Source organism: Electrophorus electricus, chromosome 25, assembly GCF_041902795.1.
Source record: "Electrophorus electricus isolate QZ-2024a chromosome 25, ASM4190279v1, whole genome shotgun sequence".
NCBI classification, from domain to species: Eukaryota; Metazoa; Chordata; class Actinopteri; order Gymnotiformes; family Gymnotidae; genus Electrophorus; species Electrophorus electricus.
The window spans coordinates 11,892,501-11,913,451 of record NC_137521.1 but is presented as its reverse complement, the minus strand read 5'-3'; the positions used below and the strand labels follow the sequence as shown (position 1 = coordinate 11,913,451).

At 46.9% G+C, this 20,951-nt stretch overlaps 1 protein-coding gene across 1 annotated transcript in view; it reads right to left on the bottom strand.

Moving 5' to 3' along the window:
- The window catches only part of xpr1a (xenotropic and polytropic retrovirus receptor 1a), an 82,207-nt gene that overhangs the window by 55,020 nt on the left and 6,236 nt on the right, over positions 1–20,951 (bottom strand). Inside the window, exon 2 of the mRNA XM_035522193.2 lies at positions 19,550–19,601. Within this exon, the coding sequence (XP_035378086.1) occupies positions 19,550–19,601 (52 nt within the window). The remainder of the gene's footprint in view (positions 1–19,549; positions 19,602–20,951) is intronic.

The following is a 20,951-nucleotide window of genomic DNA, read 5'->3' as shown; positions in this document are numbered from 1 at the left end:
ACACATATCCCCCCCGCCTCCCCCCGGTTCCAGCTGCACTCGAACAGTTGAGGGCAGCTCGGTATTTCACTAAATTAGATTTACACAGTGCTTACAACCTGATTAGAATCAGGAAAAGAGACAAATGGAAGACTGCCTTTAGTACGTCCTCAGGGCATTATGAGTATCTAGTCCTGCCGTATAGGTTAGCCACAGCGCCTTCGGTGTTTCAAGCGTACATAAATGAGGTCCTAAGGGAGTTTTTGGGTAGGTGAGTCACCGCTTACATCGACGTATCCTGATTTATTCCACCCCCTTTGACCAACATGTGTGTGACATAAGAGCGGTGCTCCGTACCCCCTTACGTAACCACCTATACTGTAAGATAGAAAAAGGTGAATTTCACTGCAGTGCGGTGAACCTTCTGGGGTATATCATAAAGGAAGGCAGCAGAAGAATGCAGCCTGGCAAGGTAGAGAGAGTAAAGGACTGGCCAAGACCTCAAACATGCAGAGAATTGCAACACTTGCTAGGGTTCGCAAACTTTTACAGAAGGTTTATAAAGCCCTTTAGCACCCTGGCTAGGCCTCTTATGGACTTACTTCGGAGACAAGCCAAATGGACCTAAAGACTGCCTTCTCCACTGTATTGCAGCCACCTGATCCCAGGAAACCTTTCGATGTGGAGGTGGATGCCTCTGATTTAGGAGTCAGGGCAGTCCTGTCTCAGATGAAAGGGAGTGAGGGAAAGTGAGGGCCAGTAGCCTACTTCTTGTGGAAACTGAGCCCATCCAAGCAGAACTACAATGTTGGAAATAAAGAACTCCTAGCGATGAAACTCGCCTTGGAAGAATGGAGGCATTGGCTAGAGGGAGTGAGACACCCCTTCACGGTCATCACCGTCCATAAAAACCTGGAGTACCTCCAGACCACTAAGAGGCTACATGCCAGGCAGGCTCGGAGGTCCCTTTGCTTCTTCCGGTTTGATTTTTGTGTCACCTACAGACCGGGAGAAAAAAACGTAAGGGCAGATGCGCATTCACGGCAACATCCGGCCGGAGCCCAATCAACCAGCCAGGAGCCGCTCCTCTCTCCTTCATGCTCCCTGACCGCGGTCACTTGGGACTCAGACCGCAGCACAGAAGCTGCTAACCCTCATCCCCACTGCCCACTGAACCGGTCGAATGTTCCGCAAAGACTTCAGGGGATCTTATCACCTGGGCGCACACCTCATTAGGAACAGGACATCCAGGGTGGATGCGCACAGCACAATTGCTGAGCACAAGGTACTGGTGGCCGGCCATGCAGAAGGACATAGTTCATTACGTGGCGTCTTAGCAAAACTCCACGCACCCCTCATGCAGGTAAGTTGAATCCTCTGCCTACTCCCCAAAGACCATGGTCTCATATTTCTATAGATTTTATTATGGACTTTTTACAGTGATAATAGACCGCTTTTCCAAGATGGTTAGGTTTATCCCATTGAAAGAACTACCTACTGCCTGGGAGACGGCAGAACTGCTATTCCTCCATGTATTCTGGCAGTTTGGGTTATCTGAGGATGTCGTTTCTGACAGGGGGCTCAGTTCACGTCGCAAGTATGGAGGGACTTTCTTGGGAAGTTGAACAACACACCAAACACTACAACAGACACTACGTCCCACTATCTTTGTTGTTTTCATTTTGTCGTTGTACTGCTTCTGTTTACATTTTTAGCATTTTATCAGCTTTTGGCTAATATTCCCTGACTGCAATTTCTTTGCTCCAAAGTTCAATTTTGAGGAAAAACAAATCTCAAACCTTGGAAACAAAACAGAATTCCCAAGTCTGGAAGTGTTAAATATAAATAAGCACAGGATTATGAAGGTCCTTTTACCCTTGAAAGAGATCTGGCATTCTCATGATTAAATGGTTAAATGTTTTTTGGAAGCTCTGGGTTTTGAGGTATTGTGTTCTTTACTCTCTGTTGGGAAAACAACATTGGTAGCATTAGGCAGAGCAAATAAAGAAGAGAACAGCTGCTCCCCTGAGTCAGAAGGCCATGGAGTTCCTGAGGAATCTTCCTCACTGCTATCAGCATTATACAGACGCCACTGATCCGCACCTAGTCAGCACACAGCCCTCTACACACACATATACACACACATATACACACAGCCCTCTACACACACATATACACACACATATACACACAGCCCTCTACACACACATATACACACAGCCCTCTACACACACATATACACACAGCCCTCTACACACACATATACACACAGCCCTCTACACACACATACACACAGCCCTCTACACACACATATACACACAGCCCTCTACACACACATATACACACAGCTCTCTACACACACATATACACACAGCCCTCTACACACACATACACACAGCCCTCTACACACACATATTCACAGAGCCCTCTACACACACATATACACACAGCCCTCTACACACACATACACACAGCCCTCTACACACACATATACACACAGCCCTCTACACACACATATACACACAGCCCTCTACACACACATATACACACAGCCCTCTACACACACATACACACAGCCCTCTACCCACATACACACGCACACACACACGTACATGCACACAGCCCTCTACACACACATGTTCACACACATATACACACACAGCCCTCTACACACACATACACACAGCCCTCTACACACACATATACACACAGCCCTCTACACACACATATACACACATATACACACAGCCCTCTACACACACATATACACACATATACACACAGCCCTCTACACACACGTTCACACACATATACACACAGCCCTCTACCCACATACACACGCACACACACACGTACATGCACAGAGCCCTCTACACTCACATAAGATCTGTCTCCTGCCACCTGACAGTATGAGAGAGACACACACATTCATGCACACACACACATACACACACACACACACACACACACACACACACACACACACTCACTTACTCACTCACTATCATGGACCCATGACTAATTTGAGCTTAACAAGATTGTTCCTGTAAACACAGCCCATGGAGGCAAAAAATGCAGATATAAAGGAAACATAATGGAATGAGACATTTAGTGCCAGATTAGTCAATCAGTGTCTATAACATGCAGTCATACTCACAGTAAAGATTGTGTGTGTGTGTATGTATTTCCACTGTATGTGTGTGTGTTTCTACTGTATGAATGTGTGTGTTTCCACTGTATGTGTGTGCGCGTGTGTGTGCGCACGCTGCATTTGCATAATTACAGCACTTATCACAGCATCACACAAAGTGGAGAGTTCTGTTCTGTTCTGTTTCTGTCCAGAAACGGCTGTTGGCATGGCAACAGAGGCAAAGTTTTAACAAGGACATGATCAGGCGTGGGAGGGGGTTAAGGGGGGGGGGGTTGCCAAGGATTTCACCATCAGAAATATGTACTGCAAATTACTGAGGTCTCAACAACTACAACAACAAGGGGAGTGTAGTAAAGTGCCAGGACAAAGGCAGGAGGAGGATGGGAGGATGAAGAAGGAGGAAGCACTCTATCAGGAGCACACAGGGACCCAGACTGTGTATCAGGAGAACACAGGGACCCAGACTGTGTATCAGGAGAACACAGGGACCCAGACTGTGTATCAGGAGCACACAGGGACCCAGATTGTGTATCAGGAGAACACAGGGACCAAGACTGTGTATCAGGAGAACACAGGGACCCAGACTGTGTATCAGGAGAACACAGGGACCCAGACTGTGTATCAGGAGAACACAGCGACCCAGACTGTGCATCAGGACACAGGGACCCAGACTGTGTATCAGGACACAGGGACCCAGACTGTGTATCAGGAGAACACAGCGACCCAGACTGTGTATCAGGACACAGGGACCCAGACTGTGTATCAGGAGCACACAGGGACCCAGATTGTGTATCAGGAGAACACAGTGACCCAGACCGTGTATCAGGACACAGGGACCCAGACTGTGTATCAGGAGCACACAGGGACCCAGATTGTGTATCAGGAGAACACAGTGACCAAGACTGTGTATCAGGAGAACACAGGGACCAAGACTGTGTATCAGGAGAACACAGCGACCCAGACTGTGTATCAGGAGAACACAGGTACACAGATTGTATAGCAGGAGCACACAGGGCCCCAGAATGTGCAGACAGGCGCACGCAGGGACCCAGAATGTGCAGACAGGCGCACACAGGGACCCAGACTGTGCAGACAGGCGCACACAGGGACCCAGAATGTGCAGACAGGCGCACACAGGGACCCAGACTTTGCAGACAGGCCTGGCTCATACTCCTTCCCCTCTGAGATTCCCCTTAATTACAGTGTGAAGTATCAGATGTGTTTAGTGGGTGTCTGGTGTTAGGGCAGCCCAGAGAAAGCAACAGGCTATTCATAGCTGCCAATCCAATGGACTCCCAGCTCACTTAGCTAATCTATTTCAGCTTACAACTGTGTGTGTGTATGTGTTTCAGGAAGTTTTGGTTCTTCTGGGTTCTTACAGATGATCAGATCTTAACTCCATGGTCTTACACACCACACCAGATCAAAGCTCCCTGTACAACAGTAAGTCCTGCTGGACTCTGGTAACCAGCTGGTATTTATCTGACCACAGGGAGGCCCACAGACCCTCAGCCGTCAAGGGGAAGAAGAGTGAGTCATTGACTAACACTGCAAGTCTGGGTGTGCATCAGAACACACCGTGCTCTCCACCTAAACAGACACACACATGCACACACACACACACACACACACACAAACACACAAACACACACACATACACACAGGGGCATCACTAGGAGCAGGCACTGTGTACCAGGAGCACTGCATGACAATAAGGTGCTAACTGTATTCCAAAGGGGCTTCCTGGGGAAGATGTTTCAGGCCAAATAAACCAAGGGACAGGGCACAATGCTGTGCTCATGCGGTACTACAACACACCAAACACTTCAGTGTGCAGCAGTACAAGCGCTGGCCATGCTGGCCTCCCAGATCCAGCACAGAGCACGTGGTCTCAGTAATTAGAGACTGGGAAGCTTCGTTTGACATTGAAATTCAGAGTCATGCTTGTGCACTTATCAGCCTGCCAATCCAGTCCTCTGTCAGAAAGCTGCATTTTAGCCACAGATGAATACTGCATGATAATAACAATAGAAAGGGTGACAGAAGCCTATGGAGAGAGGGAGAGAGATGGAGAGAGAGAGAGAGAGAGGGAGAGAGAGGTAGAGGGAGAGAGAGGAATGTAGAGAGAGAGGGAGAGAGAGAGGAAGAGAGAGGTAGAGGGAGAGAGAGAAATGTAGAGAGAGAGGGAGAGGGAGAGAGATAAATGTAGAGAGAGGGAGAGAGAGAGAGAGAGAGGGGGAGAGAGAGAGACAGAGAGAGACAACAGCATCATGTGCACATGTGCGTGTCTGAGAGCTGGATCTGTAGAGTGTGTGTAGCACAGTGCTTTGAAGGTATGATGGTTGTGCGGGGCTCTTAACATGTCAGTCATTCTCAAGGCCACTCATACAATGTGTGGAAGTGCTGTTACCAGGCAACGCTCCTGAGTGCCTGGATACTTAAGAGTGGCCCTCCATCCATCAGCCAATCAGATATCAGTACAGACATTTTCAATCCCAGTGGACCGAGTGACCTTCTGCACAATGCACTGCACAAGGCTGTTGCACCTAAAGCTACCACTGCACAATGCCGCACCGAAGAGACAGATCACACTGCACACATTGAGACAGATTGCACTGCACTGAGACAGATTTCACTGCACTGAGACAAATATCACTGCACACAGTGAGACAGATCACACTGCATTGAGACAGATCACACTTCACTGCTTCAGCAATGACATTTGTCATACAAATACCAGAGATATTTTTTCTTATGAATTCATCTGGGAAGGGAAATGGCTTGACTTACTGGAGACAGAATCACTAGACACAGGTAAAACCATCAGACACCATACACAGGCAAAACCACCAGACACTAGACACAGTAATACCACCAGACACCAGACACAGGTAAAACCACCAGACACCAGACACAGGTAACACCACCAGACATTAGACACATGTATATGCCACCAAATACTAGCTACAGGTAAAACCACCAGACCCTAGACACAGGTAACACCACCAGACACCAGACAAAGGTATCACCACCAGAGACAGATAACACCACCAGAAACCAGACAAAGGTAAAACCACCAGTCACTAGACACAGGTAAGACCACCAGACACAGTTAAAACCACCAGACCCTTGACACAGGTAACACCACCAGACACTAGACACAGTAATATCACCAGACACAGGTAAAACCACCAGACACCAGACACAGGTAACACCACCAGACATTAGACACATGTAATGCCACCAGACACTAGCTACAGGTAAAACCACCAGACCCTAGACAAAGGTAACACCACCAGACACCAGACAAAGGTATCACCACCAGAGACAGATAACACCACCAGAAACCAGACAAAGGTAAAACCACCAGTCACTAGACACAGGTAAGACCACCAGACACAGTTAAAACCACCAGACCCTTGACACAGGTAACACCACCAGACACTAGACACAGGTAAAACCACCAGACACCAGACAAAGGTAAAACCACCAGTCACCAGACACTAGATACAGGTAACACCACCTGACACCAGACACAGGTAACACCACCAGAGACAGGTAACACCACCAGACACCAGACAAAGGTAAAACCACCAGTCACTAGACACAGGTAAGACCACCAGACACAGTTAAAACCACCAGACTCTTGACACAGGTAACACCACCAGACACAAGACACAGGCAAAATCACCAGACACCAGACACAGGTAACATGACCAGACACCAGACAAAGGTAAAACCACCAGTCACCAGACACAAGTAACACCACCAGACACCAGACACAGGTAAGCCCACCAGACACAGCTAAAACCACCAGACCCTAGACACTGACCCAGATCTCATATTCCACCTGTCTCCAAGCAGGCCTACTGCTGAGGGAACCCAGCACTGAGGCAGACGCTCACAGCCTCAGAGCCGCACAAATGTGTCACCTGTGTTCACGCTTACAGACGCTGCTTCTGCTCTCCACAGCAGGAGTGATGTAGTCGCTGAACGGTGCTGACAGCCTGCAGTGAAGCTTGTTTGATCATGCAGGTAAACGCAAGGCACACCGGGGGGGATCACTCGCTTTAGCCCTATCACTGAGAGCTGGAGACAGGACAGAGCCACCAGACAGCTGTGTGGTTGTGTGTGGAGAGGAGAGGAGAGGAGAGGAGAGGAGAGGAGAGGAGGAGAGGAGAGGAGAGGAGAGGAGAGGAGAGGAGAGGAGAGGAGAGAGGAGAGAGGAGAGGAGAGGAGAGAGGAGAGGAGAGGAGAGGAGAGGAGAGGAGAGGAGAGAGGGAATCGTGCTTCCTGGCAGCCCTGTAAGAGCAGCGATAAGCCCACAAACCACTGGCCTCATAACTGCTAAGCTAAGTGTTGTGTCAATAACCAAAGCTCTCGCCATTAATCTCACACTGAACAGCCTGGCTGCAGCCCCAAGCAGTACAGACTGAGGTGAGCAGGGCGGAGGAGGGTGGAGGAGGAGGAAGACAGAGGAGGGTGGAGGAGAAGGAGGAGGAGGAGGGTGGAAGAGGAGGAGGAGGACAGAGGAGGGAGGAGGAGGGTGGAGGAGGAGGGCAGAGGAGGGTGGTTGTGTATACACTGATGGCGCAGGTGTAATGGAGCCTATAAGAGAACCTGTGGACCTGAACCTCTGTTCTTCCTGATTGTAGGTTAGTATGATTTGTATTCTACCAAAGTACAGATGTCTGTCTGTTATTACCTAACACACTATAAAAGCCTGCTACGGGAAACCAGAACCACACCATCCTCTACCAGTCAACATGACTACTGTCTGCGTCTGGAGGAGGCAGTCTGGCAGAGGCAGGTGACCCCGGGGAAATTCCAGCCAGGAGTGCAGAGAGAGAAAAGCAGCTGGTGGGTCTTGATAAGGAGAGAAAAGAGAGAAAAAGGGAGAGAAAAAAGAGAGAAAAGGAGTGAAAAGGAGAGACAAGGGAGGTTGTGTTTTCTCTCCCAGGTCGGTCGTGAGGCTGGTGTTGACGGTGGTGTGTGGGAAGCTCAGTCCTCTGGGACCACTGCACATAATGAGAGAAAGCAACTCAGGGCAGGGGATTCAACACTCTCTCTCGCACTCTGTCTCTCTCTCTCCATCAGTCTCTCTCTCCATCTCTCTCACTCTCTCCATCTGTCTCTCTGTCTCTCACTTTCTCTAAATCGGTGTCCTCCTCTCTAGAAAGATCTGACTATAACATCACATATTAATAAAATATTAAAATTCAATCACACTTGGTATATTCTATTCTATGTTTTATAATCTTTCATCACACACACCAGTGTTTAAACATTAACTGTTTAAAAGTGAAACCCCTCCCCTAATCCTGACCATATAAATGTGTAGCCCCTCCCCTAATCCTGACCATATGTGTATAGCCCCTCCCCTAATCCTGACTGTGTAAGTGTGTAGCCCCTCCCCTAATCCTGATTGTGTAAGTGTGTAGCCCCTCCCCTAATCCTGACTGTGTAAGTGTGTAGCCCCTCCCCTAATCCTGACTGTGTAAGTGTGTAGCCCCTCCCCTAATCCTGACTGTGTAAGTGTGTAGCCCCTCCCCTAATCCTGACTGTGTAAGAGTGAAGCCCCACCCTCCTACAACCCTCACTCCTACACCTGGCTGTGTAGTGAGGCCCCTCCTCTAACGCTGATGGTGCCAGAATGAGACCTCTCCCTTAACCTGGACGACGTAACAGGCCCCTCCTGTTCTGGTGCCGTGTTGTGTATCCAGACTTCTGCAGTCTTGTGTACTGTTCTGCTGTGGTGTTGTTGTGTTGTGTTGTTGTAGTCTTGTGTACTGTTCTGCTGTTGTGTACTGTTCTGCTGTGTTGCATCAAGACGAGTCTCAGCTCTGGACTCTGAAGAAATGACAATAAAACTTGAGAGTTGCGTTAGTGACTAACCCTTCCTGTACGAGAGCTCCCAGCAGAGGGCTGAGGGGAAGTTGTCTGTCTTGCTCACTCTGAGTCATGTGCGGGAATGCAGGCCTCATTCGATTAAGAACCATTTCCCAGCGTGATGAAATAAATCTCCTTTTACACCGTTACTCATGTTGAAGCTGAAGACATTATTACGATCACTGCACAGACACCTACAACAGCTAATCGGGGACATTTGGCATTAGTTCAGTTTGAGTTTGCAAGTAATGTTGATCTGTCAGGATTCACTTTGATATCAGGAGTGAAAACAGTTTAGTGTGTTGATCTTAATCAGCCACCACCACAAATATCAGCTCCTAATCTCCACACCACCCAGCCAATCACAGCCTTTGCCCTAAAGTGCTCTCTAGTAACGGAACAAGTAACAAAGTAAAACTTCTATAATCCAAACTGCTGAATGTTCAACTCATTTATCTCAAACCATGAGATAAATTTATCTCAAACCATGAGCCAAAACCACCCGCGAGGATCTGAACTCTCGCACTGCTGCCTACAACGCGGGGATCATCAGCGGGAACATGGACGAGTACAAGTCTGCGGCGTACGGAGAGCGCAGGGCGGTGAGGGAGGCGAAGCGGCGCTACGGGAAGAAACTAGAGACACAGTTCCAGCAGAGTGGCTCTAGATCCCTGTGGCAGGGACTACGGATGATCACGGACTACAGGAGCCCACCCTCTGGGCTGATGAGTGCGGATGAGTCTCTGGCGAACGAGCTGAATACATTCTTCGCTCGCTTCGAGGCTACATCTAGCAGCGCTAATGCTAGCCAGGCTAACGCTAACAGCGCTAATGCTAGCCGCGCTAATGCTAACAGCGCTAGTGCTAGCAGCGCTAATGCTAACAGCGCTAGTGCTAATGGTACTATCGGAGCCCACCATAGAACAGCGCCCTCTCATCATCACGGAGAGGGACGTGAGGAAAGTGTTTAAAAGGGTGAATACCAGGAAGGCGGTGGGACCAGACGGTATCTGAGGGAGAGTCCTCAAAGCCTGCGCAGATCAGCTAGCCCCGGTATTCACCGACATCTTCAATCTCTCCGACGCTCGGTATCGTTCCGTCCAGCTTCAAGCGATCCACCATCGTCCCCGTCCCGAAGAAACCTAGACCCTCCGGCCTCAATGACTACCGCCCTGTTGCCCTCACATCAGTCGTGATGAAGTGCTTTGAAAAGCTAGTCAGAGACTTCATCACATCTTCACTGCCAGCCTCCATGGACCCACTGCAGTTTGCATACCGCCACAACCGCTCCACTGATGATGCAATTGCACATCTGTTCCACACCACACTGACCCACCTGTACAAAGGGAGGGGTAATTATGTTAAAATGCTGTTTGTCCACTACAGTTCAGCATTTAACACCATCATCCCCTCCCTACTCACTACTAAGTTGGAGGATCTAGGACTGCATACATCCCTGTGCGACTAGATCTCCAACTTCCTAACAGACAGACCACAGTCAGTACGGGTGGGCAACTGCGCCTCATCCACCCTCACCCTCAGCACTGGAGCTCCTCAGGGTTGTGTTCTAAGCCCACTGCTATACTCACTGTACACCTACGACTGCACAGCCACTTCCAACTCCACCATCATTGTCAAGTTTGCTGACGACACCGTTGTCATGGGCCTGATCTCGGACAACGATGAGAGGGCCTACCTGGAGGAGATTAAACACCTAGAAAACTGATGCCAGTAATATAATCTCCTCCTAAACGTCAGTAAGACAAAGGAGCTGATCGTGGATTGCAGTAAGAAGCAGGAGCGGCACTACCAACCTGTGAGGATCAGTGGAACCACGGTGGAGAGAGTAGATAGTTTCAGGTACCTTGGTGTTCACATCTCGCAGGACCTGTCCTGGTCCCGCCATACCAACTCCCTGGCAAAGAAGGCTCGTCAGCGTCTTTACCACCTCAGACGCCTAAGAGACTTCAGACTGCCCTCCAAGGTACTGCGGAACTTCTACACCTGCACTGTCGAGAGCATCCTCACGGGGAACATCACAGTCTGGTTTGGGAATAGCACCAAGCAGGACAGACAAGCACTCCAAAGGGTAGTGCGTTCAGCTCAGCGCATCACTCACACGGAACTTCCTGACCTGCATTACCATCTACTACAAGTGGTGCCAAACCAAGGCCAGGAGGATTGTGAAGGACCCCACCCATCCCAACAATAGGCTCTTCTCTCTGTTGAGGTCAGGGAAGCGCTTTCGCTCCCTGAAGACCAAGACAGAGAGAGACTGAAGAGGAGCTTCTTCCCACAGGCCATTTGGGCCCTGAATCAGGGAAACTGATAAACTGTGGGGACCACCACCACCATGTAACATAACTGTAAATATGTTCAATTACCACCATGTAACATAAAAACTGTAAATGGCATTTTACAAGATGGATCTGTACATTCTGTACATACATATATACACAACCATATACATTGTACATTGTGTATATAAACATAATATACATATATTATACATACATTGTTAATATATTTTTGTACATATATAGAATATATATTTCTCTATGCACCCCTGTTTTCTTTTCCTCAGTTTGGACAGAGCACTCTCCACCATTTCACTGCGACTTATACTGTGTATGACTATGTATGTGACAAATAAACCAAACTTGAACTTGAACACACAGCTCTAAGGTCCCAAAATGTAGTGAACAATTTACTTTGAATTCTTGCAAATAAATAAATTAATTAATAATTAATGTTACATACATATATGTAAGTCAAAACTTCAACGTTCATTCAACCACAGCAGCAGACCTGTGTGACTGACTGTTACAAAGGAACTACTGCTAGGAGACAGACATGCAGGAACAGTAATGAAGTCAGAGATGCATAATTTGAGTTTGGACTTTAATCACAGCAGGGAACATGATCATAGAAACAAACGGGCCTCGTGGCCTCAGGCTGAGGAACAGCAGCCAGGGGACCAAGCCATTGGCATGTCCACCAGCCATTGACGTGTCCACCAGTCCTGTCTACACTCAGGCGAGCTCACCTGACTTCTAACCAGCCACACCTGTTCCTCCTTTAGTTCGTTTTCCACTTCTCATATTCCCTTTCCTATACGATTCTCTTTCCCTTCCTCTTTGTGAAGTAATGCCAACCTAACGTTGTTTTTCCTGGATACCTCAGATACCTCCTGGACTCCACCTTGGCCATCCTATTTTGACCTTGGACTCGAACGACCTCGGGAAACTCTGCCCAAACTACAGTTTCTCTGACACATACCCACCACACTCGCTGCCTGCTTGGACAAAACCTCTCACACGTGGATACCACTGTGTCGGGTTCTCGCTGTCGTCATAGAAATATTAATATAATGTACAAAGAAGCGGTTCATTCGATTAAAAATAATAGACAAATGACATCGGACACCACAGTAATTTTCTAACTGGAATTCCAGGGTGGCGCTCTGGTCACGTCCAGCACCTACAGAAAGCTGGAATAATATTCAAGAATTTCTGAAAAGAGATGCATTATTGTGGCTTTACGTCGGCTAAGCAGACACTACTAAGAATCTGGAGGAAGAAACACCCACCCCCTTACAGAGACCCCGCCCCCCACACCCTCCGTGGAAGATGGACTAACACAGTGGCACAGTTAGCTGCTTACCACATGTGTGACCAGTACATGTTTACGGGGGATCCCTTCACCATCTGGCTATCTGTAACTTAAAGGTCAAGCCAGTATTTCAGTATTGTAAATACAGCTTATAGATACAGCTGTATACTTTTAATGAATGAATGTGTGTGTGTGTGTGTGTGTGTGTGTGTGTGTGTGTGTCACTAAGCATTCAATATAATATTCATCATCTGAAGATCCAGGAGTATTGTGATAAATGACAGACACGGTTTATTTTCTGAAGTCCAGTCTAATGTGGCCTTATTAGACCTGCTAAATATGGACTCTCACAGGACTGCAGGAGCCTCTCCTTCTGTTTACACTGTTCTACTCCTTCTGTTTACAGTTCTACTCCTTCTGTTTACAGCTCTACTCCTCCTGTTTACACTGTTCTACTCCTTCTGTTTACAGCTCTACTCCTCCTGTTTACACTGTTCTACTCCTTCTGTTTACAGCTCTACTCCTCCTGTTTACACTGTTCTACTCCTTCTGTTTACAGCTCTACTCCTCCTGTTTACAGAAGTTCTACACCTCCTGTTTACACAGCTCTACTCGTTTTGTTTACACAGCTCTACTCCTCCTGTTTACAGAAGCTCTACACGTCTGCCTCCTGGTTCCACTGCTATACTCTCTTTCTCCCCTCTCTGTCCCTCCTTCTCTCTCTCCTTCTCTCTCACTCCCCCTCTTCCCCTCCAGGGTTATTCTGGGACTAACTGGATGTGTTATGAATGAATATATCTGGATTACTATCGTGTTATTGCCCTAATTAGCTGTTATTATCTTGATTCTGAATATATCCCCCAGACTGGGCAGTGGAACACGCAGCTCTGGTGTGTGAGCATAAGGGCATGATGTGGGTTTCAGCCTGGCGGCGTTTTCAGGGGAACAAGGATTATATTACTAGATCTTTCAATTAAACAGTTTTGTAAAGGTAAATATTCTACCTGCATTTGGAATACTCCAAATACACCACCCATATGTCTGTGAAATACTCACACCACCTGTCTGTCTATGAAATAGTCACCACCTGTCTGTCTGTGAAATACTCACACCACCTGTCTGTCTATTAAATACTCACACCACCCATCTGTCTGTGAAATACTCACACCACCTGTCTGTCTATTAATTACTCACACCACCCATCTGTCTGTGAAATACTGATACCTCACACCACCCGTCTGTCTGTGAAATATTCACACCACCTGTCTGTCTATGAAATACTCGCACCAGTCGTCTGTCTGTTAAACACTCACAGCACCTGTCTGTCTGTGAGATACTCACACCACCCGTCTGTCTGTTAAATATACCACCTGTCTGTCTCTGGTGATAACAGTTGAGTCCCTTTATCAGCTCCCAGCACAACAAAGGCCAAACGTGGTCTCCTGCTTCATAAAGAGCAGTGCTGAGAAGTTTCTGCTCTTAGTTTAGCTGAAGGATTTGTGGTATATTTTCTCCAATAAACAGCTGTAAATAATGGAACAGAAGCTGTGCTGCCCTGCTTTAAATCATATGGTTTGTTAATAATTAATCACACAATAAAAGTGGAGCTACCCATAACAATAACTATAAATAATTCATACAGGTCTTCCCCTTACAGTGTTTAGATTATAAAAGAAATTTTAATGAATGTCTGAATATCTGAAATCTGAGATCATAAAATAAAGGTCTCATTAAGCCAATGTGCTCCTAGGAAGAACCTGAAATCAGTAGCCAGCAGTAACATCATACTTAAAAAGTATTTAAATATGATGTTTTTAAGTATTATTATATTTGAATTTTAACCTTTAAAATATATTCTCCCATGCTTGGGTACTGTGGTTTAGGAGAGAGGTGCATTGTGAGAGTTTTATGTGGAGTGATGAACTCTCTGTGATGGACCTCCCTTGTGGTACCATCCACCAATCACTGTTAATGTCAACAGGGTCTGATCTTTCATATTCTGAAGCTTTACGCAGCTCACAAGGCCCACAACGTACACAGACACACACACACACGCACTCAAGCACACACACACACACCCCAGGAGGTAAAGCTCAATTTATGCTCACCTGTTTCAACTCACAAAGGCACCAGCCCACCTTCTGCCCACACCTCTAATACGCAAAATTAAAATAATTAAAATAAAATTTAAAAATGAACAATTCTGGGTCTTAATAGGGCTCTTACATCACTCTAAAGAGTAATGAGTTAAAAGTCACCGTCAGTGCCGCTGATCTGGGACCAGTGGAAACACTGGAGTCATCAAAACAGTGAGCTGAGCGTTTGAGCCCTGTACACTCCTAATCAGTGGGGTGCACCCACGTCTTTGGCAGGCTCAGCGATTACACTGAGTGTGGGCCTGTGGAAGACCGCAGTGCTCACGGCAATGCCACCTGGTTCACACAGACCCAGAGGACACACCCCAGCCAACGACCTCCCCCCTGCTCTCGCACTGAGCACGTGCAGTGAGCTGGTGGGAGGGGCCCGAAGGGCTACTGTAGAAAAAGGAAACGCAGATCCAACAGTAAAAGACTGCAGTCTGTGGACCCGCTACGAAGCCCAGAGCCCTCCATGACAGAGCGGCGCCATGTTCACGCCACACAGAATATATGAAAGTATATATATATGAAAGTGTTATTGGACTGAATTAAATAATCTCTTTCTCTGATCTTACCCACTTATTTTTTAATTGCAAATTTAAAAACACACAAAGACCCCAAGATATGGAAATTGTATTCTGTATAAAAATGTGGCTTTGTGGTGTAACACATATATACCTCAACATATGCTGACATTGCCTCCTCCTATTGATCTGTGCGGCTCTTTATGCCTACACACACACACACACACACACACACACACACACACACACACACACACACATACACACACACACATATACACACACGCACACACACACACACACTCAAACACACATACAAACGCACATATGCACACACGCACATATACACACACACACACATATACACACACACGCACATATACACACACACGCACATATACACACACACATACACACACAGATACACACGCACATATGCACACACACACACACACACACACACACACACACACACACACACACACATACACATACACACGCACACACATATACACACACGCACATACACACGCACATACACACACATATACACACACACTCACACATGCACATATGTGTTTTAAAAATAATAATAGTATATTTTAATTTACATTAGACATACAATTATGAATGTTCTATTTTACCAGTACAATGAAGAAATGTGTCTAGTAACAACAAAATTCATGTAATCCAGAAATCCCATAATTACATGAAAAGGTTACAGGTGTATGTAGATGAATCACTACACAGCCCACAGACAACACACAGCACACAGACAACACACAACACACAGACAACACAGAGAACACAGACAACACACAGCACACAGACAACACACAGCACACAGAACACAGACAACACACAGCACACAGACAACACACAGCACACAGAACACAGACAACACACAGCACACAGACAACACACAACACACAGACAACACAGACAACACACAACACACAGACAACACAGAGAACACAGTCAACACACAGCACACAGAACACAGACAACACACAGCACACAGAACACAGACAACACACAGCACACAGAACACAGACAGCACACAGAACACAGACAACACACAGAACACAGACAACACACAGAAGACAGCACACAGACAACACACAGAACACAGACAACACACAGCACACAGACAACACACAGAACACAGACAACAACACACAGACAACACACAGCACACAGAACACAGACAACAGCACAAAGACAACACAGAGAACACAGACAACATACAGCACACAGACAACACACAGAATATAGACAACACACAGCACACAGACAACACACAACACCTCATATCTGTAATCAAAAAATGTTACAATATATACAATTTAAACACACACAAATGCACCAGAACTCACTGAAACATACACAATGTCACTCTATAATGCCACTGAAACACTATAATTCCCCCTCCACTATAATGCCACTGAAACACTTGATAAAGCCACTGAAACATTATAATGCCACTGAAACACTCTATAATGCCACTGAAACACTATAATGCCACTGAAACACTCCATAATGCCACCAAAAAACTCTATAATGCCACTGAAACGCTATAATGCCACTGAAACACTCTATAATGCCACTGAAACACTCAGTAATGCCACTGAAACACTATAATGCCACTGAAAGGAAAAGCACTTTTACTCACTTCTTTCACTCACAAAATCAAAACCCTCAACTACTAATTCACACACACACACACACACACACACACACACACACACACACACACACACACACACACACATTCAGTTGGGACATAATTCACAGATGAATAATGAATGGGCTGGGGTGGAGGTGATCTGTCCTCTGTAGGTGTAGCAATAAAGCTGCATCTGGAAGCAGCACAAACGCCTCCAGAACTCTGTCTTCCTGTCTGTCTGTCTTCCTGTCTGCCTGTCTGTCTGCCTGCCTGTATGTCTATCTGTTTGTTTGTCTGTCTTTGACTGTGATGCTTTAACCTGGGCATTTCACTTACACACACACACACACACACACACACACACACACACACACACACACACGGTAACTCCTTCCTGCAGGACTGTGTTTCATGCTGCTCCTTTTGTATTGATTCTGGCTCTTGCCCTGGGAAGGCTTTGCAGCGTACACACAGAGAGCATGTTGCCCTACACGGGGGGGTTGGTGGGGCAGTTTGTGTGGAAGTCCATAAATAATGTAGCATGTGGGGGAGGAGAGGAGCTACAGCTCCTACAGCACACCCTCAGCCTGCAGGGAGAGTCAGCCCCCAGCTGCCAACCCCACCCACCGCTATACCCAGCCAACCCCACCCACCGCTACACCCAGCCAACCCCACCCACTGCTACACCCACTATGACAACTAGCCAGCCTCCACCAACTGCTATACCCAGCCAACCCCACCGACCGCTACACCCAGCCATGACAATTATCCAGCCTCCACCCACTGCTACACCCACCCATGACTGCTAGCCAACCTGCTCCGACTGCTACAGTCAACAAAAAGAGTAAAAGGTGGAGCAGTGGTGTAAGAGAACAGAACAGCAGTGTACACTGAGATTAGACAGCTCTGTCCAACTCAGTTCTGTGGCTCAGATCAGAGCATTTTAGATCAGACAGTATTAATTACTGGAGCAGAAACAGCACCACCGCCTGCTGGCCTTCACCCGGCATCCAGAACACAACCAGGCCACTGGAAGCACACAAACAAACAATCTCGCGATGCTATTAACTTAATTTCCATATTTCTTTGTAGGTCTGCTGATGAGTGTGTGTGTGTGTGTGTGTGTGTGTGTGTGTTATTAGTGGTTTTTAGTATTAGTGTTTGTGTGTGTATGAGATGCCCTTTAGGATATTATTCAAACCTACCTCTCACACACACTATTAAACCTCCACATCACAGTCCACATCACAGGTCACACTACAGTGCACATTACCTCACACCTCACAACGCTTCCAATTCACTCCACACAAACATTTCAAAAATGAAAGCGAATGCTAAAGCACATGTGGCATGCCTGTTTTCCCAGATTTGCACTTCTCTAATGGTCGAATAAGGGACATGCACACCAGACTCTTCATCCACAGATTCCAAAGCATCTATAAAATATCAGATTATAAAACTTTCAGACATCCCGCAGGACTCCAGACTTCCATGTGAAGGAAGAAGGCAAACACAGGCTAGAGAGACAGGAGGCGGAGAGACAGGAGGTGGAGAGACAGGAGGCGGAGAGACAGGAGGTGGAGAGACATTTCTGAGCGGTCTGGAATATGAACAGAACCACACACTAGCTTTGAACTGTTCTGCTCCAGTCTGGATATTAATTGAAGTGGAAATGTCTGAAATAAGCCAATAACTGAGGCCCTGAGGGTCACGCATGCTCACAGAATATCAAACCCGTCCCAAACTCAGCACAAACGGGCAGCGAGTGCCTTATATATCAGCCACAGTGATCAGTGTTCCTCTGGGGATCGGGAATGAAATCAGCGGTTATGATTCCATCCAGTTCAGAGATGACAGCTTTTAATGGACACAACCAGTGAATTAAAGTGTCTCCTCCAAACCACGTTAGTCCTGTTACGGAGGTGAAGGTAAATATGGGCTGTGGGATCTGGGACGGGGCTGGCTCAGTCAGCCTCTCTCCATCTCTCCATCTCTCCATCCGACCATCTAATCGTCAAACCACTCACTCGGCAGTAAGACATGAAAGGGCTGTTAGGGGAATGGGGGAGGGGTGAATTGTGGGGGTGGGGGGTTGTAGAAGCAGGGAGGGAGTTGTGAGGGCAGTGGTAGTGTTGTGGGAGGTGGAAGAGGGCATCAGATAGATCATCTTCACTCCACATTCGCCAGTGATGATGACACAGTGACTAATCTTACCAACTACAAATATCCAGGTGGAGAAGCACACAGCCAAGCCCAGAACAGCAGTTCTCTCAATTACTGTCAAGAGTTTATATATACACCCCCCCACACACACACGACACCCGTTTGTGCTTAAATAATCAGGATTAATAATTATCTTCTACTACTCTTTCTGGTCCATGAAACAATACTTAAATGTGGATGCAAACAAAACAAAACATTACACAGTTGGAGCTCCGCCCCAAGTCCACGTTGCCCCGCCCCCTCATTCCATCCCAGCAGTTCAGCATGGTTGTGGGCTCCAGCATTGCTGACATGCTCTCTATTAATAGTGGGGTGTATTCTGGCCCGGGTGGTCGACGGGGCCGTGTGGGCTGCTGTCTGTTCTTACCTTCTATAGATGGCGCCTGGTCCTGGGCAGCGTACAGCATCTCCTTGAATGCCTGCGATGGAGAGAGAGAACGGTTATGGGAGCAGCACGGCCCTGGCGCCCTTGCAACTCATTAAAGGACTCCAGCTGGATGTTATTAAGAGGGAAATTAAAAGCAGGTTCTCAGTCTCCATCTTAATAAGACAGTGAGCAGCACCCAGAATCTGGAGTGAACACTGCTGAGACCCTCGTTCTTAGCGAGGGACCGCGAGACCACTGAAAGCACTACCTGTGGAATTTGGTTCCATATATAAACTAAATAACCTCAGAATCACAATAAGTACTCACATGAAACCATGTCTACGTAAATGGGCTCAAAAAAGCAACTCTAACGTGTATGCAAAGCATGAGATAAACCCAACAGGAAATGACATCTACCCAAGCCCTTTGAGTTGTGGACATGTAATTCTGGGTTCTCTCCTGTTGTTCTGTCTGTCCACACGGTAATCTTAGTGCAGAGTAGTCGAGTCTCTCTGCTTTAATAGCTTCAAACCCAAGCACAGTAGTGAACGTATCTTTCCACACAGGATAGTAGAGGCTGAGCACTGTGACAGGTGCCATCTTGGCCTCAGACACTGAAATGCAAAACAGATTTTACTAAATGTTTAGCATGTGCTAAAGCTGATTTCACAAAATGACACGGTTTCCTTTGTGCATACAGAGACAAGGTCACACCTGAGCTAGGGGTCTTAGCGCCTCACACTTCATGAATGTGCATTTTATGGAGCGGCAAGGTTGAAGTGCAAAATAAAAAGAGGAGGTTTAGGCAAATCAACAGTCTGCCAAGACCTGCTAACCTGAACTGAGTGGGGAAACGTGAGCTTTTTATGGCGAGTAAAAGGAGAAAGAGGAGGCACAGTGACTTTGTCTTCTCTCACACCTCCTCACCCCTGCTCACAAACAGCACTGCAGTTAAAGAGGCCATCGGCAGAAAGCGAGAATATTTCACCAGACTATTAATGATATCCTACTGACTGCCAAGTCATCTGAGGTAATAAAAAGAGTGTTTACAGGAAGAGGTTTTACACTGAATTAGACATATTAATAACATAAAACATAAGGGAGTATCGAGATTCTGTGTCCTTTCAGAATGATCTGTGTACAGGGCGGAGGCCTCTACAGGCCTCTGCAAAGGATCTTGGGATCCACTAATGTGTAAAAGAAGGCAGGGTGAATACATAATCACTTCTGACAAACATAAATGTGGCTTCTTTGTGTGACTGTTAGACATTCTCCGGAGGTGCCTCAATAATGCTTGTTGACGTTAACCTGCAATAAAGGACGAGACCAGCTATTCTCTTCTACTAATTCTGAAGTCTGTATCTTTATTTTACATTTGAATGTTTAACTTTAAAACTAGCTG